Source organism: Dendropsophus ebraccatus, chromosome 1 (assembly GCF_027789765.1).
Source record: "Dendropsophus ebraccatus isolate aDenEbr1 chromosome 1, aDenEbr1.pat, whole genome shotgun sequence".
In the NCBI taxonomy this organism is placed as follows: domain Eukaryota; kingdom Metazoa; phylum Chordata; class Amphibia; order Anura; family Hylidae; genus Dendropsophus; species Dendropsophus ebraccatus.
In genome coordinates this window covers 168471729-168496389 of record NC_091454.1, presented here as the reverse complement: position 1 = coordinate 168496389, position 24661 = coordinate 168471729, and the positions used below count along the sequence as shown (strand labels likewise).

Below are 24661 nucleotides of genomic sequence, written 5' to 3'. Positions count from 1 at the left end.
TATCGGGTTAACCGTCAAAAATACATAAATAGTTTAGATGAAGAGAAACCACTGGCCGATACATAGGCAGCGCTAGAAATATACACAGCTTACTGCTTATTGCTTTACATGAAACTTGCAATTCCTATAACCTAATTTAACCTGACGTCTCTGCAAGCCAGATGTTTTCAGTTCTCCCAGGAAAGCTTACATTGCTGGCATAGTAATCACCAAGGATAAGGCACAAAGCGCAATTTAATTTTAATGGGAAAAACTTAAAGAAAAAAAATATACATTCAATGGCTCTGTCGTCTCCGAGGGGATAAGCATATTTCTCATAAGCAAGATTTTTGGCAGCACAAGTGCCAAGTCAGTGGTTTGGAGACTTTTCACAAATCATAAGATGCCTACTAGGTTTAGAGTTCACTCTTTGTGAGTAAAATTCCTGCTACTTTGTTAGAAATTGTAGGTCAGGGCGTACAACTCAACCTTGTCTGGTAGAAGTGACAAATTAATGTGTGGGTACACAAGAGACCCGCAATTCTTATTAACTTCTAGACTCCACATAATAGGCCCACACAATGTGATGTGGTCCCAGGTTGCATTGGTTATTACACCTGTATTCTTTAGAAGGTAACATTTTGTACCTATCCTACTGCATTGGATGGGCAAACAGACATGATCTCTAGGATAAGGTGTGGAAGAAAAACGTGGTGAATACACGGTCTATTATCCCTTTCTTAGAACTCTCTCAATTGCATTCTAAAAGTTGCCAAATTGTCGCCTCTGTCACACATGCAAGATCATTCCTCACATTCTGATCATCAGCATTCATGTATAAAGAACAGATGCAAAATATGGAGCCATTATTATTCTACAAAGCAGATCACACCTTTATCTTTTGGTATATCATCCTTAATTCCAATGCACAGCACGCTTCACTGGATGGCACACATGACGGACATATCTAAGGCCTGTATAGCATTCATGTGACATCCAAATGACTGTCCATATTTTTTTTATAATGATAGGGATGATATTAGATCTAATCGAACTTACAAAAACTCTAACGCTTTGTATTTAAATCCTGCAGCCTATGGCTGTATCTATGTTTTCCAGCCAGTTCTAGGGTTGCATCCATCTTCTCCAGCCACTGGGATTTAAATACTGAGCATTAGTGTTCACTGGAACCCGAATTTACTGTAAGTTTACTCATCTCTAGATGACATAGATCAAATGTATGGTACTGTATATGTGAAACCACTTTAAGTGCCTATAGATCAGGGATGAATCCATGAGTCAGACTTTTTAAAAGGACACAATACTGTCATTAATACAGAGCTAAAAGCACTTTCAAAATACACTTTTCAAAACACTACCGTTCCAAACTGGGGTCATATTTACTCACACTACAGATACAACTAGTTTTCCTCCATGTGAGATGCATACATATGTACAGCTAATGCCTATGTGCAGTGAGGACTCCCTACATCTCATGTGTGTGCATACTCTATAGGATGAGATGGAATTCTGCAGAAAGCTTTTTCCCTATAATTATTACTAGATGAAAGCATAGCACAGCATTCCTTGCTGCAGGGAGGGTAGCATACGTCATTTATTCTATGTACTATTTGCAAAAATATTTACACTAAGAAATTGCCTTTCACGTCTATAGAATATGCTAGAATCTTAACACACTTACCAAATACCACTGCAGGGGAAACTTTGGGTCTGTCGGCTCTGTAAAAATATCTCTTTTCCTTCTTTTCTTTGCCACCTGCTGCTCTGCCCAGTGTACCTGAAAAGACAGAACATCATGAAACTACTAGGAGAGCAGCATAACCATGGTAGTTAGCTAATGGGGGAGGAGAACTTTATATTTCCATTATGAAGCGCGGATGCACCCTTTTAAGAGCAGTTTGTCTGAAGGTGCTGATCTCTTATCCTATGTCTTACAGCCCTTTAAGCAGTCAGCTAAATTGTACAGGATTGATATAGAACAATAGTAAGAAACAATGCTTTGATGAAACAGGAACACTAAAAAGATAAAGCAATACTTTCAATGAAAGCTATAAGACCGATGCCTCAAAAGCGCAATACACTCATAATCAAGATGTGCCCTGACAAAGCTTCAATATCTCCGCACAAAACAAAAATCTCTTTATCGTTTTCAGGTTTTGTTCAACCTACAAAACTATAGCAATTTATTGATCTATGCAGATTGGCAGAATCAATCCCTTTGGTAGCATAAAAAAAAGGTTCTGATAAAACAGCAGGAAAGCGAAAGGGAATTCACAGTTTCTACAAAGAGCTTCCCTTAAAGAGATGGGTGCTGACAAATACATGGGGCAATGAAAGTGAATTAGACTTCCCTGTGGTCCTGAACATTTTGGAGCACCCCTTATTTTAAAGAATGGACATTATACTAGTACATATATTCATGAACTGCAAAGTTTCATCCTTTTTGATACGTCCTTTCTATGGGAATGTTCTCCAACCTGAGGCACTCCGGCTATTGCAAAACTACAACTCCTATCATGCCCTGACGCCTGTTTAGCAAAAGTTGAAGAGCCTCAGATTGGAGAACAATGCTCTATGGTCTGGTTAAGATACAAAGTCAGGATAGGCTATGGAAATACAACTAAGGCCTTATTCACACGTTCCATAAATACGTCTATATTTTTGGATCCACAATTACGGACAAATTTAGGGTAAACATATTTCTACAGGGCTATTCACACTATCTGCAGTTTTACAGATCTGCAATCAGTGCCACAAAAAAAAAAATTGTAATTGTGGAATAGATTCACCAATAGAAGTCTAAGGAAGCTGCCGTAATTTATGGAAGAAACATCTATAAGGAGTGCAAAACATACAGATCACCTTAATTTAATCTTTGCATTTTTTGGTGGTCCACAAAAATGCAGATTAAGGATGCACTACGGATACATTTTTGGCGGACTGCAGACATAATATACAGTTCTGAAAAACTTGTAAATGAGGCCAAAAAGCCACCCACATTGTGTGATCAGTATGTACAATGTCAGCAGTGAGCAAGAAAGACTTATAGCTCACTGTTATTAGACCCAGGAGAAGGGGAAGTTATTATTTAGAATGACAACTCCAGCTTCACCATCTAAATGGGAAAGGGAACCTGCACCCATGTGGCTGTCACAAAACCTGGCTATCCAGGCATGATAACAATTGTGGTTTTGCAACAAACTTGACGGCAGAAGGTTCCCCAGCTCTGCTGTACAATATGGTGGAAGAGAATTGGTTAGTAGGACTGGCACCATTTTTCATGATTTTGTTGGGCCCTTTGTTCTATGGACCTAAACCTTGGCACAGTTATTAAGGGCATTCTCTAGACTAGTCAACTTTTAGGCAACAACTCTGCAGAAAGGAAGGAAATCATGTTTTCACGTGAATGAAGGTGACCGGCCTGCGGACAGCCCGGATCTCATGAAAGATCTTTGGAATAAGGGAGACATTAGGCCTAGTCACCCAACATCAGTGCCCAATCTCTCACAAATGTTCTAGTGTATGAGTAAAAGTTAATTCCGATAGGATTTTTATAAAATGTATTGAAGGCTTTTAGCTCAAAAGGGAAAACCAATTCCGTATAAAATATTTAGAAGACTACTTCTGGCAGATTCATAAAAGCTACCTTTATCTGGCTTAGCAAAAATGACATCTGAACAATGTAAATAAGGAATGTCAAACTCATTTACATCCATGCTTGTATACAAGAGCTTTAACAAGTAGACAGTCTTCCATATGGAAAAAAAGCACTTGTGCTGTGTGACAAATTTCCGTTCAACAATATTAGTCATTATTGTTAATGCAGATGAGACATTCGCCTTCCTGTAGAAGTAGTTCTTCCCATTACTACAGTAAAAGGCAAGTGGATCTTATGAACAGATGGAATTATCTTTATATTGCAAATACAAAACCAAAAGGGGTTGTCCTGGATTTTACTTTTCTTAAGTGTGTCCATACTAAGATGAAAAAAATAAGACTCAGCCACGACCCAAGAAGAATACTAAACTAAGGTTTGGGATATTGCAAGATGGATTTGTCCTTGTACACAAATGATGGCGATAGGAGGTCACCCAATACATGAGAGTCTTAAATTCATGGAAGCGGAGACGTTCTAGGACAATCACTCACTTATTTGTCTTCCAAATGTGTAAGGTGGAGGAAAGAATACCATGCTCTTGCACGAAGATAAAATACCCTGTTCTTTCTGAGGGAGGCAGATAAACTACTTCCATTTATAGAGTCATTTGAATGAAAGAAACTGCAATGAAGAAGAGAAATGAAGGCACTAACTATACCAGCTCATCTGTGTCTGGCAGCCCGGTCAGTAAATTTCTCTGCGCAGTGAAGTCAGAGAAATTTGATGAGATTTTATCAAGTGTGTCCTGTGTTATGGGGTGAAAAGCCCAACTACGGATATGAGCTGTACCAAATCACAAGTAATGGCCATACGGGGAGGGGGATGCAGGAACCACACAACCATTTGTGTTCTGTTGCGTTAATTAAAACAAAGCGCAAAAGTGTTAAAGTGCCCTGTCTGGTGAGCATTACTGGATATAGGGAATATAGTTTTCCATAATTTGGCCTTCGTAAGTATAAAGCTATGTAAATGTTGTCAGGTCTCGGGGACAGCATGAGAGTCCTGCGGTAATGTCCCCACACAAAGTGACTGACAGCTCCCCCGTATACAAACTCCTACAAGAAGAGCTGTCAGTCACTGTGTGGGGGCAGGGAGAACAGGACTCTCAGATTTTTATAAGAGCACTGAAAAAAAAAAATAGATCTCCGAGCTGAGCATCTCCTACTCCATGCTACAGTATGTTGCTCAGACAAGGTAACATAAGAGACCTGAGCGAGAGGCTTTAAACAGCAATCCCAAAATGCACTTCATCTATAAACACAACATGGCTAAAGGGAACACACACAAAATAAAGAACATCCAAGTCTTGTTATGAATTGTGATGTATAGATCAAAACGGAACATTTCATTACCATGGAAACAATGAGTAAAATGGATAAAACCACTTTATTTCAAAAGAAAACCTTCGCATTTCAAAGATATCGCTACTGCGCCATCCATTTGTCTGCTTACACAAACATGCATTTGTGAGAGTGCATATGTACTATAGAATATACACACACACACACCAGTCAGCCATGTATATGCAGACAGACACCAACTCACACGCGCCATCCTCTTTATATGACAAAAAAAAGCCCACAATGAGAAAAGGGTAAAATAGCAGATTGTTAATAAATTCCAGCACGCTGCAGTCCCTTCATCCAGGAGCTTCCCGGAGGATGATGATGATCTCTAAGCAGCCAATCTCTCGGGAAATTGTAGGTAACGCAAAACCAGGCTCAGAAGAGAACACACACAAAGGAAATGTGGATTCTGAGCCAGGTAAAATGTATTCCATAAAAGCAATAAAAGCTGCAGGCCCATGTGGCTGAAAGTTCTAATAAACCAACATTAACCCTTACCTACTGATAACCTATGTAACAGGATAGGCTAGCATTTTTAATACATTTACAATTATAAGAGTGGGTTGTAGGGTGTCCACATTACAGATTTGTTGGCAGATATAGCTAAAGGGGTCCATACCATACCAGAAGATAGAAGGATTGGATTTCTACATGCCCAATCCTTTTGTTCTCAGGGAGGTAAGCCATCCTCAGAACTGTCTGGCAGCAGCATTCTCTGCTCTCCCTATTTAGAACACATATAGGACATATCATGCCAGGCTTGCCTGTATATGAGGTACTGGAAGAGGCAACTGTCTGAAACATATAGCCAGAAGTGGTTGATGGTTACACAAGCACTGCATGAACACTAATCTGGTGAATGTTCATTTGTCAATGTAGCCAAACACACTTTAGTCCATTCTGGTGCTTACAGTTTTATGAATAAAAAATGTGTCATCCGAATAAATTTCAAACATGGCTGACTCCCTTCGATCAGCTAAAACAAACAATCGGCAATGTTCGGAGTATTAGTAGAGCACTGGCCGCATGCATATGCAGCACGCCACTCATTCAGGAAGACAATTTTCCTCCATTCATATGATTAGAGAGTCCCAGCAGTTGAACTCCACCTATGGGCTAGTTACATATCCTGTGGACAGGGATTACTTTAGGGGTTTGAATGCCCCCTTTAAATTTTTAATATAGATTAAGACTATCTATTTATATTTTCAATATAGGTATAGACCAGACTCCCAATCAACAGACTACTACTACTACTACTACTACTACTACTAATAATAATAATAATAATAATAATAATTCAGATTTCTGTCATTTAGTCAAACTATTATATTTTATTTTCTTCCAACTATAGTCGTACATAAAAACTTATTTTAAAATCACACAGCCTGGGTACATAGATCAAATAAATATTTTTTTTTTTTACCAGACAACCCCTATAACGTTAAAATTACGTATAGAATTACCAGACTATCCCATCTAACAAAGCTTCATTTTACACTAGACCTTTATAGATAAGCCTTTCAATGAGCCCAGGATTCTTTGAGACAGGAGCTGCCCACTCAGACAGCCTCCCACAGGCTAACCCAGACTTGTCATGATCAGATGAGCTTTTCATTGTCGAGCTCAGCAAAACAGACTATGATAAACTTCCAAAATTAAAGCCACATTTGAAAGACCATTAAGTTTTCATCAGGCGCGCAATGACTCAAGAGTGCGTGAGGGTATGAGACAAAGTACGTTTGTTAGGAGGAAAAGTCATTTGCTTTATAGACACTAAAGTGACAGATGACACTCCAAGCTCCTTCACATCCTAATAAAAAGGAAGCACTCAAACCCCAAATGACTTGCCCAGTGCATGAAACAGATAGCAGTTTGTCTCTTAAAACCCCAAAGATTTAAACAAGCCAGAACAAAATAATCAGCTCGCATATTAAGATGATCTATTGATGCGATGATCTATTGCCAAGACTATGTATTAAAATGCATTATTCGGATAATTTTAATCTTTGTAGGATCATTTTTCGGAAAGGGATTCACTTTATTAAACTTAAAGCACTCATCATTTTGTCTATTTCATGTTGGACGGCCACATGTCCAGAGAAAGGGATTCCTTTGGAATATTGGACATTCATATTAAGCTACCAAAAAAAAAAAATTTCACCACCTCCAACTATATAAAAGCAGGCCTGTAAGCCATTTAAAGATCACCTCTGGATATTTAAACTATCAGGAAATCTCGACTGTTTTTTTTAATCAGTCGGATCTGTCTGGTCTATGAAGAGGGGAGGGGGGAGGGGGGCGGGGGAGGGGGAAGGAGTGAGATTAGCGGGCAGCGGAGAGCCGAGAACAAAGGATTGCTCAGCAGGGGAGCTATTCAGAGCCCTAATTAGAGGTAAGAGGTCAGTGGTGACTGTCAGAGGAAAGAGCCCGAGATGTGAATGTAAATTAACTCTTTGTTGTCCTGTTTTGCTGGTTTTACTTTCTCTCTCCATAGGAAAACCATGAAGACAGGGTGGAGAGCTTCAGGGTACAAACCCACACACCGTATACACAGCAGATACGCAACAAATACGCAGCAGATTTGTTGGTACAGATTTGATGCTGTGTTCAGTTATTTAGATCTAATCTGCTGCGTTTTTGCTGCGTGTTTGCTGCGTATTTGCTGCGTATTTGCTGCGTATCGCAGCAGTAAATACGCTGCACATACGGTGTGTGGGTTTATACCCTCAAACTGCTTTTTCATTATAAAAATTCATTTTTTGGCTAATAAACCCAATTACAAAGTTTCTTAAAATCACCTGGACTATTGATTTCTGCAATAAAAATTTTAACGACATTGACACTTTAACCCTTTGAGGACCAGGCCCAAAATGACCCAGTGGACCGCGCAAATTTTGATCCTTGCGCTTTTGTTTTTTCTTCTTCCCCTTCTAAGAGCTCTAGCACTTTCAGTTTTCTATCTACAAGGCCATGTAATGGCTTGTTTGTTACAGGAATAGTTGTACTTTGTAATGGAGTCTTTCATTTTACCATAACATTTATGACGGAATCCCAAATATATTATTTATGAAGATATAAATTGGTGAAATCGTAAAAAAGAATGCAATATGGTAACGTTTGGGGGGTTCCTGTGGCTACGTAATGCACTATATGGTAAAAGTGACATGATACTATTACTCTATAGGTCAGTCTGAACACAACCATATGCAGTTTACACAGATTCTCTAATGTTATATATATTTTAATGAAATCCTTTTTTTTTTGGCAATTAAATAATAAAATGGGCCTATTTTGACGCTTATAACAGTTTTATTTTTTTCACCTACGGGGCTGTATGGGGTGTAATTTTTCTGCCATGATCTCTACTTTATTTTATTAATACCTTATTTGTGAAGACCGGACGTTTTGATCACTTTTTATAAATCTATTTTTTGTATATATAATGTAACATCAAATCAGTAATCCGCACACTTTCCCTCTTTTCGTCTACGCCATTCACAATGAAGCTTGCTATATTTTAATAGATTGGACAATTACGCACGCTACGGTATATTATATGTTTATTTTTAGATGTTTTATTTATATAAATGGGAAAGGGGGGTGATTTAAACTTTTATTGGGGGAGGGGTTTTGGGGTAGTGTGTTAGTGATTTTTAACTTTTTTTTTTTTTTTTTTTACACACATTTTAAGTCCCTTTGGGGGACTTGTACATACACTACTTTGATTTTATACACTGATCATTGCTATGCCATAGGCATAGCATTGATCAGTGTTATCGGCGCTCTGCTCATTGAGCCTGTGCAGGCTCAGTGACCAGAGCGCCAATCGAACCACACGGAGGCAGGTGAAACCTCTGGTGGTGCGTTTTAACGATCGGGACCCCCGCAGTGTCACTGCGGGGGTCCCGATAAGTAACAGGGGACTCCCCCTGTCACTCACACTTAAACGCCGCGGCGTGATCACGGCGTTTAAGGAGTTAATGTCACGCTTCAGCGCGATCGCTGCAGTGTGTCATTAACGGTGAGGTGCCGGCTGCTGATTGCAGCCGGCCCCCACCTGCTATGAAGCGCGCTCCTCTCCGGAGCGCGCTTCATAGCTCAGGACGTACCGGTACTTCCAGGGTCGTCTGGGGACAGACTTCCAGGACGTACCAGTACGTCCTAGGTCACCTAGGGGTTAAAGTAAAGAAACAATAAAAACAGCAAAGCTTTAGTGATTTTAAATGATTCCAGAAAGTAAAGGAATTTAGTTAGAGAAAGGAGTAGAGGTTCTGGAAATCACTGTTAGGGTGGTATTACACGGGACGACTATCGTTCAAAAAAAATCGTTAGATAATTCGGATTTGAGTGATAATCGTTTAGTGTAATAGCAGGCGACTATTAAACGAACCATGAGAAATTTGCACCCATTTTTATCGTTTGCAAATCGCTTGCATGTAATCAGACGTTGTTTGGTGGTTCGCAGTAGTGACGACAAGAACGATCATAAGTAACGATCATAGTTGCGTGTAATTGGGTGAACGATTTAGGTAGTTCGAGATAGTTTGAGCTTATGGAGTCCACCAATGCATATCGGACATATCAAGATTAAAGTTTAAGCACGCTCAAGTTCATTAACTTGAAATTTGGCTGTACTGCTTTAACAATTCATTGATGTTAATGAATAGACTTCATATGCATGGAGATGTCTCTCTCTGCTGAAATCAATTGAGAGGAGCATTCTAATGGTGTTTTTACACAAACAGATTTATCTAACAGATAATTGAAGCCAAAGCCAGAAACCTATTTGAAAATAGGACCAAATCAATTTGGTGCAAAAGCGGCAGAACTCCTCAGTCTCACACAGTGTCACTCCAGTCTCAGTGTGTGTTTATGGGAGGGCTAGCGCGCCTTTGCTTCAGTCTCTCTGCACCAAAAGCTCCAAATGTTCCCAAATGACAAGAAACTTTTATGAAAGGAACGACACTCCTTTTAAAAACTCTATAGCCAATAACTTTTTTGTGCATTGTATGTATTATGTGAAAAACATTTTCGCAATTTGTTTTAGTTGCATTTTTTTTTTTTACGGTTTTCTTCTGCAGCTTACATGCAAAGCAATACACTGCAAGCTGATTGATGCCGTTTGGTCTCAATTCCCATAGCCAGCTCCCTGTTGGTTCTGACTTCCTCTCTAATTTATATCAGGGAGGTGAATAGAGTAGTGGACCAACCTTAAATTCACTATAAACCTGTGCAAGAGTGTATTCTAGTTCCACATTAGCATCTGTTAGCCGCAATTTATCTTTGCCTGTAAAACACGCTGCATGGCCAAAGTCACTCCGTACCCTTAGCTTAAAAACTTAGTCAATGATGTCTACTGCTAAAGCCAGCTGCTCCACAACTCACAGACCAGTAGCAAGAATATAAGAAGCAGCAAGAAGTTCCAGAAGCACATATAGTACAAATAGAATAGGATCAAAGGTAAGGATAGGATTAAGGAAATGCTGGGATCTTTGAGTGTTTTTACAGTTTAGCTTTCCTTTAACAATGTACAGGAAAGAGCTGGTTGAGGTTAAATCAATAGAAATCTAATAGGGACATTAGAAGAGAAGACTGACTGCTTTCATAATAATTTAATATTAATCCGTATTTTTTTATGTTCCTTTATTTCTACACGTATTACATGCAAGTTCCAACAAAGAGCTACTGAGCCGTGTACTACATAAAAAGCTGGCATTTTATGTGTTGTGACCATTTAAATGACTTGTTTAACAAGGGAAGTACAAGAAACGGGAACATCGTAAAATAAATGACACTGTGGTGCTAAATTAGTGATAAAGCGTTTCCTAAGAAAAAAAATGTTCACCCGCACTTCAATAAAAGGTACGTACTCTTTGCATATGAATGCAAGTTTAGTTCAGCAATCCATTACCAGAGAGCGCTTTTTTGCAAGCCTGCAGAAGCCTTGCTATATTACTAATGTTCTGTCACCCCAACAATAAATAAAATGTTGAATAAAATCTCTGGTATAAAAAGGTGAATCAGAGACGGAATACATACAGGTGACTGCAATGTGGAGGAAGTATAGCTGAACAAAAAAAATGGAAAAAAATGTACTTTAAGTGCTCAAGTATGGAAACTTCTACGTACAAAATAAACTCTATGGACTGGAGTATGTTTTATTCCATTACATTTAGAGTGTGTTCCAGTGTGTTCAAGCTTTTTCACACAGTTGTTTTTAAAAGTTATGGCGACATCTATCACCATGATGATCTCTATTGGTGTACTGCATTCTTTCCTCCTTTTTCCTGAATATGGCATTTAGAGAAAAGTAAGGTTCGAAAACTGCAAAGCCTCCTTACTCATACACTGGTATTTTGAATGAAAAAAAAAAAAAAAAAAAGTCAATCAAGCACCAGGTAATCTCAGAGGACTTCTCAATGCCCACCAACAAGAGAGGGTGTGGAAGATGGATCAGATATAATGGGTTCTACATTCCCACAAGATAGAAGTACCTGCCAGTGGCTCTCGAGGCAGCCTCTTCCCCTAAGCATGCATTTTATGGTGGATCCAGTAAAAATAGCCATTAGCCAAATGCTTGTTTCCCCTATAGCTATCTGACTAGTTATGGTATAAAACTAGGGATATGAGAATGACAGTGAATAAGAAGAGCAGAAGTCCCCTGAACAGGGGTGAACAGGAACACAGCTGTGCAGGAAAGAGTATGAAGGGGAGACAGCGCTATACCAGATAAGTGGCCCATTATTCTCAGTATCAATCGAGGTCCCCACTGATTATAAAGTGATATCCATACAAGTCCTTTTAAGAACTATGCCAATTCAGACAACCTGAAGGCCTGAGAAACCTGAGGCAGACAAGTGGATAGGAGTGTGCTCTGTCTAGCACACTTAGGCTATAGAAATAAAAAATTGCTTTATATCCGCTTTTATAGACAAGCTAAATATGACTGGACTTTCCTGCCAGTATGGAAAGATATAATAATAGCTAAAGGGGACATTAAGGGAATCTTTACCTAATGTTCAAAAATGATGAATGAATCAATGACACTAGGATGTCTTTACCGTATCAGAAGTGATGCCAGCATACACTCACACTGACAGACAATACTTTCCGGATACAATAGCCGACTCTGCTGCAGTTCTGACCTTTTTCTGGGTCTAACAGAAGCTTCTACAGAACTCTCCTAAGCATCTTGGGAATAACATTGTACCAAGTCAATAAATCTAACAGTTTGGCGAGAATAGTTCAAAAGGAAGGAGGGCGCATGTGCCGGGCCCAGAACAACTCTTATGCCCAGTCAGATCCTGGATAGCACTCACAGTAACCAACAATAATTTCAGGTTGGGAGCAAAGGGAGGGCCAATAACTAAATGGAAAATACTACTGTTCTGGACGGTTTTTGAAGACAGATAGAATATAAAGATGTAGTTTTTTTCAGTTTGATGTCTTATCCAAATCAAAGAAACCCAGAAAGTTGTGGTTCCAAGTATCAGTCAGACTGTAATGCAAGACAATATCAAAGTTTTTTCCTTTGTGATCTTTTAACCCTCGGTTTCTTTGCCAATGGCCAACCGGCACTTATAAAGTTAGTCCTCTATAATTCCCTTGCACTAAATACTTGCACTTAGAAAAAAAGCACCTAATAGGGCACCAGATTTCTTCCTCAGGGTTAGCGCTAAAGTTTTTGACTAAGATCTGACCAAGGCTAATACTTGCATGAAGTTTTATTTATTCACTCTGAGTACTTTGGATTCCTCCCAAATGCCTAAGGATCCATTCACATGATATTTCAGGACTCCAAAAAGTGTACCATAGTGTACCCTAAATGTGCCAAACATCTATCTAGTGACTAGATTTGCCAGGTTTGACACCAGTACAAATGGATGGTATGAGGTCTACTAAAGACTATGTATAATCTGTGGTATACATTGGAACAACTTTTTGGCAAGATGTACAGTGGCAGCAGGGACCCAAAACAGTATGTGAGTGGGGCCTAATACACATTGGTAGGTAGTTTGCTCTGTATGAAACTTGCCCCAGTGTCTGTGTCCAACAAAATCAGATTGTAAGGAAAGGGCAAATCTCACTCTGGCACTTGTATTGTTTACAGAAACAAAATAACCCCCCCCCCTTTAAACAAGCTACATAAAACAGGAACATAAAATTATAAAATGCAATTCTAGAATACATATTTTTTAAAGGAACTTTCCTTCGGATACTTTGCACATTAGCAGAGTGAAAGTCACTGCCAATGCAGGTGAGAATTCTCTATGCCACTGTCCAATTTTAACGTTGTGAAGTAGATGCATGTTCCAGAAAAAGCTGTAAGCTATTTTCCCCATTGGGAACTGAGCTGAGGATTCGGTGTTGTGCCATTACATCCACATTACTGTGCTGTGCACATCTTTTATTTCTTAGAACCAGCAACTCAGGCAGAACAGTTCTGCTTATTGTTGGATACAGTCATGGGATCTGCAACGATGTATGAAATGATTGCAGCTAGCTGGATGCGCTGGGAAGGGACCGAGACTCATTTAGGAGATGCTGCACTGCACACAGGCTGCCATTAGCAGCAACTCCACCAATATGCCGAGCTAAAGAGGAAGAAAATAACATCTACACTCACTAAGTGGCACAATAATGGCATTAAACTGGGTTTTTACTATTTCATATAAAAGCCAGAGCAATGCTTTATTACTGCGTTCTTATTGCAACATTACTAATGGCAGGTTTTTGTGTACTGCCTGTTCAGCTAATATAGAACAGTTTTGCTATTTAATTGAACTGGAAATCCTTTACATTGCTTAAAGAGAACCTGTCACTCTAATGACTTTTCAGGCCTAGTAAAAATACCTGTGTTCCTTATGGAATAATTCTGTAACCACTTTATTCTTCTCTTAGAGCTCTGTGCTATGCTTCTATTAATCCTCCTATAAATGTATAGCTAAATTGACAATTCCCCCTTAGGAGGGGTTTGTCACTAGAGAGAGTCTCACTTTGATCATTTCAGAGCATGCAGGGACACCCCCCAACTGGTAACACCTATTTGTCTGTTTATTCATATATTTGGAATGGCATAGTGTAGAGTTCTAGGAATTTTTACATTAACAGCACAAATTGGAACAGTTAAAGGGTTATCAGGTCCTCAGAACTTATACTACTGGGCTGGAGGGGATAAAAACAAACACACAAAAACAACAACTCCCCCCACCTTGGACCCTCACAGCAACTGGTGTGATGCCTTACAGCCCCCCACTTCTTCCTACTTACGAGACAGCCTTATTTGCTGTTGTGCCAGTGTCCTGCCTCACTTAGCGACTGGCTGAGCAGGTCATCACTGCTGTGAAGTATGAAGCAAGAGTGATGGGCAAGGGGGCCAAATGATTTTTTGTTTTCTTGCTCCAAGCAAAATATAAAAAAAATGTTATAATCTCTTTAAGACGACAGTAAACTCACGTATGTTATCTGTGTTCAGGGTTGGCTCAAATACTGTACATCCTACTGTCTCCTGTTTTGGGTAGGGAGCATGACAATGTTTTTTGCCTTTAATGGAAAGACTTACACAAAATGTGTCTTCATGATCACACATCTCCATATCTAACAGCCTAAAACATTCTCCCCATACATGGCGTGAATTATATTAACAGTTCTTTTATAGGCTTTGTAGTTCTGGTTCAAAGACCTTTTACTGATAGATGGTACTAATACTTTGCAGGCAGAAACATTGTGAACACTGCGCTGGTGGTGGTGGGTGATGAGCTAACAAAATAAAAAAAAGTGTGTGTCAAACTCTTGGTAAAAGTAACACTTTGGATGGGTCGTACAGAAAGGATGATGTGCAGGAGTCACAAGTGTCCCAGTCTCGTGGCGACAGACTTTCTTATAACAATTGTTACAACTCCTTAGAAGAGGTCACCTTCCAGCATATGTAATTTTACATGGTTGGTCAATTGTGCATACTTATAGTCAGTCAAGATGGTTATAACAAGCCACTTAATACAGGGCTCTAATAGTATACAAGCCCCTGTAGTGCCATCACTGTAGTATAAGATTTTTCTATCTTCTCAAAAAAAAAAAAAAAAATTCACATCTAACTAAAAGGGAGGCACGCAGCTTTTGAAGTACATGCTGAAGCCCATTAAAACCTGCAGCTTTACAACATGTCGCCTATGCCCGCGGCAAAGATGCAGCCACCAGCACTTCTGTCAGATTCCGTCTCATCCATGGACATATAATGAGTAAAGCACAAAGGACTTTTTGTGGGGGTGTTCTTTGATCTACCATCTTGCGTACTCTGCTGAATGTCTGTTTTGTGAAGGGAATTGATCTTGAATTATACCCACATGACACAGACTCACTTATATAAAAGGAGGACGACAAGCCCCAAGACCGGAAGAGGCCGTGTTACTTCTAATGCCATGCAGTGTAAGGTTTCTGGGCATAGTCCCATGGCAGGTAAGGCAGACAACCAGTATCACTGCGGGGGGGTTGGCATTAGTCTTTCAAGCATGAAGCAGATCATTCATAATTTATGTTCTGGCACAACTTGAAAAGCAGCATAGCGCATGGCAACTAGGGCACAGATAAATGACATTACGATGTCACAGCAGCAGATAGATGCCATTATATCTTCAGAACAGTTTTTACTTTACCTTCCCCATTAAATAGATGTGTGCACAATTCAGACCCTTCTCCACCACTCTTATCTAATGTGTGACTGGGGTATATGCCATGGGAATCCCTAATGTATACCTCCTCTATAAAGCTTTGATGGATGCCACTTTGTGACATCTGTCATATATAGACTCTAATGTTAAGAAAAAATGCAGTGTGCTTTTTTTTTTTTTTTTTTTTACAGGATCACGCTCAAAGAAAAGTGCATCTCCAGTCTGTGTGGCCAGCAGAGATGACCCGGTGCCAAAACCAGCCAAATCAGCTGTGTTAGGCAATATGTGTAACTGTAAGTGACAACAATAGTAGGTGTGACTATGGCTTGGCATCAGGAGTAACACTGCTTCTATAGCTCTGGAAAATACATTAAGGGTGCCTTCACACCTACCGTATCGCAGCAGAAAATCCGCTGCGGATCCGCAGCAGATTTAACTAAATGAATGAACACAGCATCAAATCCGCACTTACAAATCTGCTGCGGATCCGCAGCGGATTTGACAGTGCGTATTTAATGCTGTGTTCATTCATTTAGTTAAATCTGCTGCGGATCCGCAGCGGATTTTCTGCTGCGATACGGTAGGTGTGAAGGCACCCTAACAGTGCAAAACATTTGCAACTGCTATTAAGGACAATGGCACCCAACCATTCCACTGGCCACAAACCCCTTTAAAGAAAAAAAAATACTAATACTATGCAGAGTTATAATTCAATAACAATACTATTATAGTCTCATTTTGGTCAATAAACCATTACATTGAGTCATTAAAATGTTGGTATTGAAATTAAAAACATTTTTTGACCAACCAGCCTTAGCAATATCCAAGATGGGCAAGGATAAGCAGATATAGCAGACCCTCAGAAGCAGCAGCAATAATGGGCAGTACTGCTATGAATCTAGACCACCAACTACTACTACAAGCTACAGTCACATCTTTGCTTCCCTCTCTTCAGCAGCTCATTCCTCTTCCCCCTACATTTTTCATAGAATTATAGGTAGCATGTCATTTAGAGTTAAAAGGGGTAGTGCGGCGCTCAAATTATTCACATAATAACACACATTACAAAGTTATACAACTTTGTAATGTATGTTATGTCTGTGAATCGCCCCTTTCCCAGTGTCCCACCACCCCTGCACGTGTACCCGGAAGTGTGGTGCATTATACATTACCTGATACTGGTCGAGGGCCGTCCGCCATCTTGTGCCAAACGTCATCGACGGACGGCCGAGTCGCTGGTCCCCCCTCCGCCGAGTCACAACTGTGCTCAGCCGCGATTGGCTGAGCACAGTTATGCTCAGCCAATCGCGGCTGAGCATCGGATGACGCTGCAGAGGGCGGCCGGCATTCGGGACAGTCTGAGCTGTTCGCCATCCGCCCGAAGAAGACGTCACTCGCTTAAGATCGGAGACGGGTGTCGGCACGTGACAGGTGAGTATAGCGCACCACACTTCCGGGTACACGGGTGGGGGTGGTGGGACACGGGGAAGGGGGCCATTCACAGACATAACATACATTACAAAGTTGTATAACTTTGTAATGTGTGTTAGTCTGTGAATAATTATTTACCGCCACACTACCCCTTTAATGGTCAGTGTAGGGGAATATTTCACTTTTATTTGGAATCCAGTAGCACAAAGAAAAAAAAAAGTTTGTGAAATAATTAGGCTGGGTTTACATATATTCAGCGGACTGGCATCCTTCTTTTGTGACAACTGATTCCACAACTGATGCCAGCGTTCTGACGTATAGTGTGTCTGGCGATTCGGCAGCACTATTAACACCCCGGATGCTTTAAACCATCCCATTAAAATGAATGGTTCAGTTCAAAGAGCAGTTTCCCGCTGGCGCTTTTCTCTAGCACTGGAAGGAAATGCCGCCGAATCGCCTGTTGAATGTAAACCCTGCCTAAGTCATATGTAAGGCTAGGCCTGTACATCTTAGGTATACTAGTACTTTCCTTTTATTCTTTTTTAATAATGGCCATTATTTACCATTAAATGGCGGCCATCCACTCCATTTCAACAAAATGTGAACATAGCCTTTCTGTGTTTTCAATCCACTCCTGGTTTTGGTTGGAAAATACTGACCAAGGTACTGAGCAAAAATAAATACTGTCTGGTAACATAGCCTAAATCTGCATATTAATCACTCCTCTAAGCATGTGGTGTACAGCAGACCTAGACTGAGGAGACTGAATGCTGACTGATGGCTGGCTAAGATTCATCCAAGCCAGTTATGGCTCATTTAGGGCAAGCTTTTTAAAACTTTACAGGTGTCAAGGTCATCCAAGCTGTGTTAACTGTTCAGTGCACATCTCACTGGCTGGGACACAATCCCTATCAAAGTGATATCACAGTGCGAAGTATAGCAAATGTTGCAAACACTGCCATGTAAGCTATGTCCCCTGGGATGCCCTCAAAAGACCTGCCAAATTGCAGATATATACAACAAACATTTCTACCGAATAGAATACTGACATTTACCAAAGCATGCCCTCCCTGGATCCCTTTATTTGGAGGTGCTCAAAGTAGTCTATATGGCAATATATAGATTAGAGAATATTTGTGAGTGTATATTTTCACTGTGGGACTCATTTGGTGGATCACATTTTATTAAAATGCCATGTATTGCCCTAAGCTGCTGTCTTTTTTTTTACTCTATAATTCTAGTCTGACTACCTAGTGCTATTTTTCATATAAAATGTGTTACGAATAGAGATGAGCGAACCGGGTTCGAGTCCATCCAAACCCAAATGATCTGCATTTGATTAGGAGGGGGCGGCTGAACTTGGATAAAGCTCTAAGGTTGTCTGGAAAACAGCCTATGACTATATCCATGTTTCCCACATAGCCTTAGGGCTTTATTCAAGGTCAGCAGCCACCGCTAATCAAATGCTGATCGTTCGGGTTCGTATGGACTCGAGCCCGGACCCAGTTCGCTCATCTCTAGTTACGAACATGAGTTTAGTATGTAATTATGGATGGGCAGGTATATCAATGTATTTGTACCTTTTCCTCTGAAGCAGCATTGTACTGGCCTTGTGACACATTTATTAGCCATGCGCACCAGAACTTAGCAGCATTTGTGCAATGCACTGCAGTTTGTACAATCCAGTATGGCTTTCTGATCAGGATTTTGAAACATATATAATGTAACATTTATTATTGTCATAGTCAATTTCTATATACTGGGTTTTCCTGAATGCTACTATCTTCTAGTCTTATGCTAGAGTGCTAAGATCCTCTACAGAATACAGATGTTGAAGCCTGTCTTCTTTATTTTATCCTGCTCCATTGATTTTCAGTCGAGCGTAGGCACTATCTGCATTTTATTTTTATCATGTATCAGTTCTGGTTTGAGCTAAACATAGCGGCAGCAGCACCAAGCTCTGACCTGGACTGGCTGATAGCTGTAACCTACACTGGTACATTGTAACAGCCCCATTCATTGTGGAAAGTTGGATTCACACGTACCGCATTTGCAGCAGATTTCACATTGGGAGTTTGTGGTGACCACCTTGTTTTACTATTTACCTGTCATGTTGATAAAAATAATAAGCAGCCCATGCTTACCTGCCTTCGCTCCCTTGTTGCACTCCTGCTTGAGTTTCCTGGTTACAACCGATTGCCTGCTCAGCCAATCAGTGCACTGTCTCGCTGCAGCCAGTAATTTACTGAGCGGGTCATCAGACTCAAGCAGGAGCGCAACAAGGGAGCGTGGACAGGTAAGCTTATTATTTTTACTGACACGCCAGCTAAATAGTTTAAACATTGTACATTCTCTCAATGGACTGAAAATCTGCTGCGAGAATACAGGGCCAAAGGCTATAATGGTACAGAGTATTGCGGCAGATTTTACATACGCCGCGATACAGTAAGTATGGATCCACCCTAAATTAGGTCAGGATTAGGCTGTCGGCCTGAACGCAGACAAGGCATGCTTTTAATCACTAACATGGGGGGGGGGGGGGGGGGGGCAGAAAGCTGAACAAACAATGAATAAACTTTGTAATTTATTGCTGCGTTTACACTGAGCGATAATTCACCCGATCGTACGATTAACGATTTCGAAGTAACGATTTTTTATAACTATCAGCGTTCTATATCGTATATTGTACAGCGTTATATTGTACGAACGACGGTTTGAGAACATGTTTAAAGATCAAAATGAATGATTTTTCGCTCGTCGTTTGATCGTTCGCTGCGTTTACATGTACGATTAACGTTCAAATTTGATCGATATCGTGCAAATTTGCATGATAATTGTTCCGTGTAAACGCAGCATAAAAAAGCCCCATAAGAGCTTATAAAAAAGGGGTCTGCTCCCTCTTAAAAAGTTAAGAAGGAAAGGCAGGAGGCTCCCAACCCCCCCCCCCACACACACCCAGTGCAATGCACTAGCTGCCCTATCTATGCAGACGTTTCCCAGCCAGCCATCTATACTCTGAAGAATCCCGAAATCATCTTCTAATGAGATAAAAGTATGTTCTAGTTCCCAGCACAGATTCTTTCAGCAATTATGATATCATACATAAAAACATGAGTATCTGTGGGACCGCTAGTCCCAGATTAAACACATATGCTTCCAGTTAAACATACTACAACGCTTAAATCAATAAGACCTTTACTTTAGGATGATTGCATTTTTCTAACAGTCAATTACATCGATAGGCAGATAAAAAAACATTGATCCAAAAAAAAAAAAAAAGTTGGTTTGGCCAATAGACAAGACAGACTGAAGGGTTAAATAGGAAAGCAATAACCTACGGTTTACCCACTCCCAGCCAGCAGGATTCAGTGTTACAAAGATTAAAAAACCTTCCATTACTTTATATGGGACAATTCCTTATAAAAGCTCAATGAGAACGCTGAAGAGGAAAAAGGGAAAATGTGAACGGCTTTTCAAAAGCAAACTCTCCTTGTGTAACAAGCACTGATAGGAATTGTCTGTTTTAATCAGGAAAATTACTTATTACATTCACACCGCCTTGGAGAGTGCAAAAAAAATAAAAAAATAAGGATATTATAAATAGATGAATGAAGACCTCTCGGAAAGGGGTCAGTCAGCACAAATTGGCAGACTAATGGAAGAGATCCTTACAGTACATGTGTATCTACAAATAAACAAAGACAGATGCTTGCTGAGATCTGTCTGATGAGTCCGTGTGTTTATTCACAGCCGCTAGCCAGGACTTTGGGGCAGAAAACGCCGCGAGTGGAGGAAGAGGGGGCGGTTTTCAGAGCAGAAACATATTACAGAACATAAACTAAATCAATGTTCCTGACCTCTCGCATGGAGTGTGAAAGTGACAGCTGAGTCAATGTGATATAGTCAGGGACTTCTCCATGGATTATTATGAAAAAGAAGCGTGGGCGAGTGTAAATAAGAGCATTCCCAATATCCTTGAAACAGATCATTACACATGTCAGGCAGGCTCACGCCATCTGTATGGCACACTTCCACCGATGTACCACATTCCCATTAGAGTATAGATAGGTCTATGAATATGAGGAACTATTGTAATTGTGATTATTTCTGGAAATACTGGGGGTTTATGTTCCAGCTGATAAAGACCTGTCAGATGTTAGTAAGAAGAGACTAGATCTTGCCAAGTTATACCCCCTGTGTGTTCATCAATGAGCACAAGCTGTGTTTCCATGTTTTCTGCTCTAACAAAAGGACAGGAAAACAGACCTTGTTTCTAGTAGGGTAGGTTTACATGGGTTAGAGCAAAGTCCACAGCAAATCAGGCCAAGAATCCACGGGGAAACACACACACCAAATAGTGTGTATTTAGATATGGATTCCACTCTAAAAGATGACGTCTCAACATGTAACAGCTGCAGCTGTTGTGTACAGACATCACTGCAGCCAAGTAAACCGGGGCAGATAGGGGAACAGGAAGGCTCAGTATGAAAGCAGCAGTAAAGCTGTAAAGGGAATTTGCTGCTATTTCATACAAATATCTGCAGTGCAGAATTTTACTTTACCATTGAACCATATACCAGGGCTGTGGAGTCGGTAAGCCGCAGCTCCGACTCAGACTCCTGAATTTTATCAGAACCGACTCTTGCTCATTCATAAATGGCCAGTTATATACCAGAGGAGTAACTTATCACACTGGCTCAGCAGCTTCTCCTTAATGTCCTACATGATCCTGGGGCGACTTCTGAGGGAATAAGGAAAGATATAAAGCAGCTTCTCTTGTGTGTGAAGTGGATGCAGCCAGTCTCCAGCCTCCATGTCCTGAACAACTCACAACTAGACTAGAAGGAGCAGGTGATCTTTAGTTTCTAACTAAAAATTCACCATACACACAGAAATACTGCTAACAATGCCAGATACCTGTAATATAGAGGTCAGCCATAGTTATATAGGAGGGGGGGTCACGCCATAGCGCGCGCACACACACACACACGCGCAGCCTGCTGCAGCCATAGCGCGCGCACGCACACAGCCTGCTTCAGCCATAGCATACACACTCAGCCCGCTGCAGCCATAGCACACACACACACACACACACCCTGCTGCAGCCATAGAACACTGAAGAAAAACACCACATTATGGACAGAAGTTACTGCTACACTACTTGCATAGCTCCCAACTGTCCCGGATTCCGTGGGACAGTCCCGTTTTCGGGGTGCTATCCCGCGGTCTCGGAACGGCACCCAGTGTCCCGCATTATATGTGGCCCCACCGAAAAAAATAAACCAGTAACTTACCTGTCCGCCGGTCCCAGCAGCTCCTCTCCCGGCAGAGCGCGCTCTCCAGTCATCCTCCGGGGCGGGCAGCAGGGTATACAGACACTGACTGTGCCGAAAGTAATTCATGACAGAGGCTGCAGGTCACTTCCGGCACAGTCATGAATTACTTTCGGCACAGTCAGTGTCTGTATACCCCGCCCCGGAGGATGACGGGAGTACGCGCTCTGCCGGGAGAGGAGCTGCTGGGATCGGCGGACAGGTGAGTTACTGGTTTATTGTTTTTCTGGTCGGACCACACAAATCAGAGGATTGGCTACTATATGGGGCATTGGCTACTATGTGGGGCATTGGCTACTATGTGGGGCATACATGGGGGCATTGGTTACTATGTGGGGCATACATGGGGGCATTGGCTACTATGTGGGCATTGGCTACTATGTGGGCATACATGGGGGCATTGGCTACTATGTGGGCATACATGGGGGCATTGGCTACTATGTGGGCATACATGGGGGCATTGGCTACTATGTGGGCATACATGGGGGCATTGGCTACTATGTGGGCATACATGGGGCATTGGCTACTATGTGGGCATACATGGGGGCATTGGCTACTATGTGGGCATACATGGGGGCATTGGCTACTATGTGGGCATACATGGGGGCATTGGCTACTATGTGGGCACTATATGGGGGATTGGCTACTATGTGGGGCACTATATGGGGGATTGGCTACTATGTGGGGCACTATATGGGGGCATTGGCTACTATGTGGGCCACTATATGGAGGGATTGGATACTGTATAGGGCACTATTCAGTTAGCAACATGTGGTGACTGTAGGGGAGTGGCTATGGGAGCGTGGCTATGGAGGGTCGCTATGGGGGTGTGGCTATGGAAGGCCGCTATGGGGGCGTGGCTATGGAAGGCCGCTATGGGGGCGTGGTTATGGGGACCGCGCATGTCCCTCTTTGCAAAAGTTGGGAGGTATATACTTATGTCTTTTCCTCCTCCTCTATATTACACAGAATATATCCATATTACACTGCTGCTCATATACAGTCATCCAGCATCCAGGAAAAGAACAGCACAGATCTCCTCCCACACAATGGACTCTTCCAGCTCAGAAACAAACTGCCAAATAGTGACCGACAACTTTTCCCCGACCCCCCTTATGTAATAGGGCCAGTATCCTATTAGAATGTTGCTTATAATATGTATTGATGAGCAAAACTTATATCCAAACTCAATTCTAAATTGCTCAAAGATTATTTTTTTTTTTAAAGCTTGAGTCCGACTCCAGCCAAAACTAGCTCCGACTCCACAGCCCTGCCATATACTTCACTATATGAGGAGAATATAGTACATGGTCAGTATAATGTTAAAGGTTATGGGTGCTTTTTATTAATTGCTTTGTACTTGTTACAATTAAGTAAATAAATAAAAAGGCATTTCTCCATAAGTCTTAATTAAAAATTGTGTTTACTTTCCCCACAATGTCTTTTAAGAGTCCATCCGACACGCATTTAATGAGCCTAGTTTAATTAACCCCTCTCTCTCCATTTCTGAGCCAACTTCTATGCAGTTTCTATGACCCCAAAGTTTCCCCCCCTTCAGACATAAATCTGCTTATATGTTTCTTCAGGAGGATATAGAGAAGGGCTGATAAACCTATCAGAGAATAACTTAGCTGACTTCACCAATAACAGCAGAGGCTATGGAACAGACACTGAAAACATTTTTTGATAAACACTAATGGAGAGTATGTTTTTGTACCATATTAAATTGAAACGGAATCACTGCATTTCTTATTTATTGGGTCTCTGTGTGTATGACCAAATCATAGTAGGGTTATCTGGATCCAACTAATAAAACACATTTTTGTCTCTTTTCTATCAGGTTAATGTTGCTTTTTACTGGCAAAACTAGCTTTACTCATACCTTAAAAAAAAGGCATATCAACAATACTCATTATAACTCTATGGGTTACAACTGAATCTGTTAGCATCCATGTAAAAGGCTACCATGGCTGTGTTAACAATGGAGCCTAACATTAAGCTGATTAGTAAGGTTGGATAAAAAAAAAAAAAAAAACTGAAGGAACGGACAATGAACATTTATAAGGTCTGGCAATTTTCAATGATTACATAGATCTCAGCATGCTGGATAAATATGTGTAACATAAGGTTAATCAATCTGAATCCAGACATCGTGACTTACATGTTCTCTCAGAGTCCTTTTTTACTGATTTAATCCAAGTCTAAAAACAAATTGTTAGATTA

General features: G+C 40.8%; 1 protein-coding gene across 1 annotated transcript in view; it reads right to left on the bottom strand.

Annotated features, from left to right (window-relative positions):
- Positions 1 to 24661, bottom strand: part of FURIN (furin, paired basic amino acid cleaving enzyme) — a 151859-nt gene that overhangs the window by 49487 nt on the left and 77711 nt on the right. The window contains exon 4 of the mRNA XM_069984155.1: positions 1682 to 1777. Coding sequence (XP_069840256.1) covers positions 1682 to 1777 — 96 coding nt within the window. The remainder of the gene's footprint in view (positions 1 to 1681; positions 1778 to 24661) is intronic.